This window comes from Hipposideros armiger, unplaced genomic scaffold (assembly GCF_001890085.2).
Source record: "Hipposideros armiger isolate ML-2016 unplaced genomic scaffold, ASM189008v1 scaffold_608, whole genome shotgun sequence".
In the NCBI taxonomy this organism is placed as follows: Eukaryota; Metazoa; Chordata; class Mammalia; order Chiroptera; family Hipposideridae; genus Hipposideros; species Hipposideros armiger.
In genome coordinates this window covers 841,635-849,356 of record NW_017731958.1, presented here as the reverse complement: position 1 = coordinate 849,356, position 7,722 = coordinate 841,635, and the positions used below count along the sequence as shown (strand labels likewise).

The 7,722-nt window shown below is 39.4% G+C and overlaps 1 protein-coding gene across 2 annotated transcripts in view; it reads left to right on the top strand.

Moving 5' to 3' along the window:
* Positions 1-445: 445 nt before the first annotated feature.
* FANCM (FA complementation group M) overlaps positions 446-7,722 on the top strand; it is a 60,700-nt gene continuing 53,423 nt past the window's right edge. The window contains exons 1-3 of one of the 2 annotated variants that reach the window (XM_019624786.1): positions 446-1,145; positions 1,608-1,780; positions 5,025-5,102. In XM_019624786.1, coding sequence (XP_019480331.1) covers positions 629-1,145; positions 1,608-1,780; positions 5,025-5,102 — 768 coding nt within the window. In that variant the 5' untranslated portion in view covers positions 446-628. The remainder of the gene's footprint in view (positions 1,146-1,607; positions 1,781-5,024; positions 5,103-7,722) is intronic. The other variant, XM_019624787.1, reaches the window with a different exon arrangement.

Sequence of the window (7,722 nt, the reverse complement as noted above, 5' to 3'; positions counted from 1 at the left end):
ACATTTGTTCTTTTGGATTTTCCAACGACTAGCAGGACCAAGCCATTTACTTCTCTTTTAAGAATAAACATATTAAGATAATGGATTGCCACTCCTAATACTGCAGAAAAGAGACCCGACATTTTGTTTTTTCAGCCTGGAGAGAGAAATAAGACAAGTTATTTAATTCAATCTAAACACTTTCGGTTTCACCTCATGTTCAGACTTAAAAAAAACCAACAAGGAATAAGCACATTAGACTATCAATAACATTAAGTTCACTGAAATATGAGTATCCATCGTCCTCGGGGTCTCCAGCTTATTTTTATTATTTCAAGTGGTATTATTTTAGCAATGACGCCCTGCCGGAACTCAAATTCAGAGTCTAAAAAAACTGAAAAGGGGAACAAATTTAGAGTAACTCCAAAATAATGCGCATGCGTCTCCGGGCGAGGGTTTCCGGGAAGCCAGCCAATCATATTTTCAACGCAAACTCAGTGGCGGCATTTTCAACTGGATAAAGTGGCCCCAGTCCCGCCCTCCAGTTCCACTGTTTTGTGCAAAGGTAACCCATGGGGATCGGAACGGTGTCTGTTGAGCTGCTGCAGCTGCTGACGTCTGAGAGGAGCCTTTGGTGGTTGTCGGCCTCATGAGCGGACGGCAAAGGACGCTTTTCCAGACGTGGGGCTCGAGCGTCTCCCGATCCGCTGCGCCTACGGGTTGCAGCTCTGGAACTGAGCGGCCTCAGCGCCCTGGCATCTCCAAGGCGCGTCTTCCTGTCGCGGCAGAGGCCGCCGAAGAACAGCTGGAGTCGGACGATGATGTGTTGCTGGTCGCAGTGTATGAGGCAGAGCGGCAGCTGAGTCTAGAGAATGGCGGGTTCTGCACCTCAGCGGGAGCCCTGTGGGTTTACCCTACTAATTGCCCAGTGCGGGACTACCAGCTGCACATCGCCCGAGCCGCTCTGTTCTGCAACACGCTGGTGTGTCTTCCCACCGGGTTGGGAAAGACCTTTATTGCCGCCGTGGTCATGTACAATTTCTACCGCTGGTACCCGTCTGGCAAAGTGGTCTTCATGGCCCCCACGAAACCTTTGGTGACACAACAGATCGAGGCTTGCTACCGAGTGATGGGCATCCCGCAGCCCCACATGGCCGAAATGACAGGTATTTTAAAAAGAATGGGCTAATTTGAAATTAAGAGTTGAGTACCCAGGAGAAACTACAAGTTCTCTTGGAAATTGAGCTAAAGGAATTCTGAGCCATGTGAAATAGTACCCAGATCGCAATGTTTTGTTTTGTTTTTGTTTTTACAACTTTCCCCTTAAAATACCGTCTATAGGCAGAACTTGTTTTATTGTGTTTTGCTTTATTGCACTTCACAGATGTTGCAATTCTTAACAAATTGAAGGCAAGACCCTCCATCAGCTAAAAGATTACCACCAGCTTTATTGTGATATTAGCTTTATTGGAACCGAACCCCCAATGTATGCCTGTACATGTAGCAAGTCTAGCCCTAATGAATAGGTTTGCTTTATTCAATCTTAAGAGAATCCCTGTAGCTTGTCAGAACATTTTGAAGCGATTGTGTAGACCCCATCGTTTACGCAGTGTCAATTTTATTTACAGGATCTACTCAAGCTTTCATTAGGAAGGAAATATGGAGCAGTAAGAGAGTCCTTTTTCTTACACCTCAAGTCATGATAAATGACCTTTCTAGAGGAGCTTGTCCTGCTGCTGAAATCAAGTGTCTAGTTATTGATGAAGCTCATAAAGCTCTTGGAAACTATGCTTATTGCCAGGTAATGTCTTGTTTAAAAAGTATTTTGTAGTGTAAACATTGTTAAAGAGTATTTTGGGGAATAATTATTAATGGTGGAAGTTATTGATGGTGTTATCAATATGAAAAACCTTACATTAACTCAGAATAGTGATAGGAAATACTTTCTTCATCTACTCTAATCAGTGTCTTTGCTGTCTTTTTTTTTTCTTAATGCTTAACAAGGCTATTAGTGTCAGATATAGATGATGAGAGCCTAATCATCATTGAGGCAGGGATCTAAAGTAGGATATGGGTGGAGTTTTGGAATTAAGATAACCCAAAGATTGGTAGTGGATAGTGTCATTCCTTGGCAGGTAGGTAAAATAATACTTAACTGTTAGTGTTGTTTTTAAGGATTGAATGACATAATGTTTAGCTGGGGTGATACTTAAGATTTAAAAGAGATTAGAGGAGAGAAGGCTAATGGCAGGTGTACTGAGGGATAGGAGACATTTAGGATGATTCCCAGATTTCTGACTTGGAAGATTGTGAGGATGTTGGTGCTGCTAGTCAAGACAAAGAGTTCTGGAGGCAGAGAAGATTTGGGGTATTATGGAAAGATGGTGCAGTTTGATTGTTGTTTGAGGTGTCTATGAAGGATTTAGCTGTAGATATCCAGCAGGCAGGAGGTGATAGAAGGATGGGTCTCCATGGAGAGTGTTTAGCTGGAGATACAGATTTGGAAATCATGTAGGTGGTAGATAGTTAAAACTATAATAGCTGGTGATACTAGGAAGAGTTTATCGAGTAAGGATAGAAGGGGAAGTTGTTTCATTTAGTGCAATGATATGAATTTCACTGTGGATTTGTAAAGTAGTTTCTTTGGGGACTTTTTTATTGTATTATATCTCTGTAGCATCTTCTGGAGAATTGTCACCTTTCTTAGAGCTGATCTCAGCCAAGAATTGGATATATTTTTCAATTTATTTATATTTTTCAAAGTTAATTAATACCCAGTGTGTTAAGGTTTCTGCTTGAGAGGGACATTTGCAAATTTTTATTCTAACTGTGGAATTTATTTTGAAGATTCAGCTTATGTTTAGCAACTTTAACTCATTTACTTTCAAACAATTTCTAGGCATTAGGTGATTTCTTTTTAAAACTACAAGGCTCATGCTTTTCTTGAGTACACTGAGATGTGCATTGACTTCATTCATACCCAGTCATCTCTGAAAGTTTATGCTACATTGAATATTCCAGATATAGGTTCTAACAAGCACATCAGCTCGATAAAGAAGGTAGCTTCTGGGTTTACAAACACAGCACTATTTCCTCTGCTACAAAATGCTTGAGAATCCCTCCTGGAAAAAAAGTTATGTATTAGGGACATCTTGTCTTGCATCAGTTTTTAATTATTGTAGAACAGTTCTATTTAAGTCTCGATTAAATATAATGTCCAACTTTATATGCATTCTGTATCATGTTAAAAAAAACTCCAGCGGGGCTGGCCAAGTGGCTTGTTGGTTAAGAGTTGGCTTGGGAGCACCACATGGGCCAGTGACGCTGCACCCTCTAGAGCTAAGATGGTGAACAACAGCTCAACCTGGAGCTGGGCTGTTATGAGTCACCTGTGATGGCGTAGGCTGCAGTGGGCTGCAGTGGGTTGCCATAGCTACCGTGATTATCCGGCAGCCAGCGTGAGTGGCAGCAGCTGGCATCAGCTGCTGTGACCAGCCATCCAATGGCTGGCGACTGATCTGCTTCAGCTGAGAAGAGCACAATGCTCACAATACCAACATGGGCCAATGAAGTGACGTCCTTCACAACTAGACTGAAGAACAAAAGGACAGCAACTTGTCTGTTCCCCTTCCCTGATTCCCCAAAGCTGTTCCCCCAATTCCCCAATAAAATCTTTAAAACAGCAACAACAGCAAAAAAAACTCCAGAAATATTTTCTGAGTGTTAATCAAGATTCACTGTGAGTCTCATTGAATTCATCCATGACAGGGAGTGAAATTAGAGCAGTTTTGTTTTTAAGATTTTATTGGGGAATTGGGGGAAGGAAACAGTGTTGGGGAATTGGGGAAGGGGAACAGACAAGTTGCTGTCCTTTTCTTCAGTCTAGTTGTGGAGGATGTCACTTCACTGGCCCATGTTGGTATTGTGATCATTGCGCTCTTCCCGGGTGAGGCAGTCGCTCACTGGCCATTGGACAGCCTCATGGCGGCTCACGAAAGCTCACTCCAGCTGCTGACCACTCACGGTAGTTTACAGCATCGCACTGCAGCCCCAGAGCAGCCTACGCTGTCGTGGGCAACTCACAGCAGCCCAGCTCCAGGTAGAGCTGTTATTTACCATCTTAGCTGTAGAGGGTGAAGTGTCACTGGCCCTCATGTGGGATCCGAACCGGGCCCTGCTGCTCAGAGCTCATGCTCCCACGCCAACTCTTAACCAACATGCCACTTGGCCAGCCTTAGAGCAGTTTTTAAATAATCTGGTTTTACCGTTTTATGAATCTAATGTGAAACTATGAGATACTGAGAACTAGTCCTGCAACTCAGTTTACTTAGGGGTCTTTTTTCCTTGTATTGGGGTCTCATGTGAAGGGGCATATGAGAATCTGGCAAATTATCCAGTATTAATCAGACCAGAAATGGTGTTGAATCTAAACTGCAAAGCCTAGAATCATGCTTTGGTGCCACTGAGAAAATGTGTTAGGATTTAAAAGGAAAGTTAGATTTTTAAAACTACCCCAAATTAGCCTTATTCTTTTATTAATTAAATTTAGTTTAAAAATGTGCGCCTTCACATAAAATCTAATTTCTTTAAAATCCTAAAACTTTCTTCATTTCAAATCTAATTTTATATTGGTATTTAAATGTTTTCTATTTTCATGTTATGATTTGTCTTAATCTGGTAAATGTGCATATGGATATAGCTGTAAGTCTAGACTATGGCCCAAGCAATGGAGAGTGGACTCTCTTTTCTTCCATTTGCCCTTGAATTAGCCTTCTGAGTGTTTTGATTTGCCTCTGTATTAGGCCTTAATGCCATAGCTATATATACAGAAGAAACCCTAAAGTGTGTTTGATTGGTGTAGACTGGAGTATAAGCCTAAATCATTTGCTCTTCAAATAATATGACTAATGATAGTTCCATCCACTATACCATCAATACTGTGAATAAAGGGATAACGATAGTGGGCCGTATATAATAGCTTATGTAAGAATCATTGTTATTTTTGTATTAGGCAGATGAAATTAAAGAATTTTTTTTTTTTTAAGGTTGTAAGAGAACTAGTCAAATATACAAATCACTTCAGAATCTTGGCTCTTAGTGCCACACCAGGTAGTGATATAAAGGTGAGTAAAATGTCTTTCCATTTATTAACATTTACGAAAATAAGAACTTTTTTTTGTATGTGGCCAGATCAGTTTTCCATTCTAGTATTTAATTAGTACTGCAACAGTTCCTATAACATGCCAACCTTTTCTTGTATGTTTGCAGTTTTTCTACATTAGTAGTTTTCAGACTTCAGTGTGCATAGTAATCACCTAAAGCTGTTTGTTAAATTGTTACTGTTTTCAGTTAGTTTTAAGTTTTGTTTTTTTTTTAAATAATGTTTGACTTCTGGAAAATTTGCAAAAATTGAAGTCTGAATCCTTTGCTCAGCTTCCCCCAATATTAACATATTATATTACCATGATATAATAAAATGATCAAAACCAGGAAAGTAATGTTGGTACAATACTGGTAACTAGTCTGCAAGCCTTATTTGAATTTTGCATTTTCCCACCAGTGTCCTTTTCTGCTCACGGTCAGTTCAGGATCCTACATTGCATTTAGTTCTCATGTCTCCTTAGTGCCACCCAGTCTATAACAGTTACTCAGTCTTTTTTTTTATTTTGTCTTCCATGACCTTTTCTTGTTTTCCATGATGTTTTTGAAGAGTGGGTGCTAGTTATAGTGTAGATTATCCCTTAGTTTGAGTTTCTCTGATATTTTCTCATGATTGGAGTGAGGTTATGCATTTATGGCAAGGATACCCCAGAAGGGATGCTGTACCTTTTTCAGCGCATTTTATTAGAGAATACACGATGTTGATTTGTCTTATTGCTGGTACTATTAATCTTGACTTGGTTAAGATGATGACTTCCCAATTTCTCCATTGTCAAATTACAGCGTTGTCCCTTGGTATCCTCGGGGGATTGGTTCCAGGACCCCGTGGATACTAAAATCCATGGATGTTCAAGTGCCTTATATAAAATGTCATTGTATTAGCATATAATCGACACACATCTTCCCGCATGCTTTCCATCATCTCTAGATTACTTACAATACATCATACAAGGTAAATGCTATGTAAATAGTTGTTACACTGTATAGTTTACGGAATAATGACAAGAAAAAAAGTCTGTACGTGTTCAATACAGATGCAGCCATCCTAGGCCCAACTACCATAGTATATATTAGCACCAACACAACTTTTGTAAAAGTACTTTTGATCCATGGTTGGTTGAATCTTTGGATGCAGAATTCACAGCTATGGATTCACAGATATAGAGCGCCGACTGTATTGTTTTTCCCTTTGTAATTAATATATCTGTTGTAGGGTAGATAATTTGAGACGTTGTAAATATTGTTTTAGCATCCAGTGATGGTTCTTGCCTGCAACAATTATTTCTGTGGTGTTTGCTTAATCATTGTTTTCTCTTTCCTTAATTTCTTTTACATTTGTTAATTTAAATTCTTCTGTTATGAAGAGCTGTCTCTTCTCCCATTTATTTATTAATTCAATTCTTTATATCCATGTGGAGTAGTGGATTTTTTTATGGGCTGCAATCCAATACTGTCATTATTAATTTTGTTGCTCAGATTGTTCCAGTTTTGACCATTGTGAGTGCCTTGAAGATGGCTCCTGTGTCCGTTAGAAAGCACCTTTTGTGGGGTTTTATTGCTTTTTTGTTTTTTTTGAGGGAGGAGAATACGCCCTAATTTTCTGGCATCAGGAAATTTTGTGTTTATTTAGTATTTTTCCTGTCCCAGCCATAGAATGAGCCATTTCTCCAGGGAGCTCTGGTTTCTTTTATTAGAAGATGGTAAAAATGCAGATTTTGAGCCTTATCCATGATATTGCGATTTTAGTAGTTACAAATGATCTTCTGTATTGGGTTTTGGATTCTTTCTAAGATCACTTTAAACTCTGCCAATCTGTGAGACCTTTTTTCCTATGCATGGCCTGGATGATTTTTTGACAGTTCTGTCCTCTTTGATCCTCCCCTCCAGTCTTGTTTAAACATGCTTGTTTTTGGTAGACTTAAGCTTTTAAGTCTCTGCTTAAATGTCTTCCCTTCAGAAAGATCCATTCTAAGATATCAAAGGTCAGCTCCTCCTCTCTTGCGATTTTCTTAATATTTATCATAATCTGTCATTCTTTTGCTTATTCACTTATTTGTTGCTCTTTTATACCCTACTAAAATAGTCACTACACGAACATAGGCATTATGTCTATCTTGGTTATATCTCTGTGACCAACTCAATACCTAGCATGTGGGAATTACTCAAACATTAGTTGAATGAATGAATGATTAAAAATGTTAAAGTCTTACTCATTTTTATAAAATGGTCATAAATTTGATCTAGATTTCGAATATATGTGGACCCTCAATAACTTTAGTATACTACGTTATTAGGCATTGTACCAGGTGTTGGGAATACAAAGGTGGTTAAGATGTGATTCTTGCCCTCAAGTATTTTTTATCTGAAACTAAGCCCAAGAAACTTCTCTAGTTTTTCAAAAAGCTCTTAATTTCTAAATATTTTCAGGATTTAGTGTCACGTCCAGCGTGGCAAGGGCAAATGGGACACGAGAGGGGTGGCGTAGATTGAATAAGTACAAGAGACAAAAGTAAGATTTAAGAGCGAGACCAAGGGACTCAGCCTTCAGAGATAGACTGAGCCACCGAATCGGGTCAACGCATG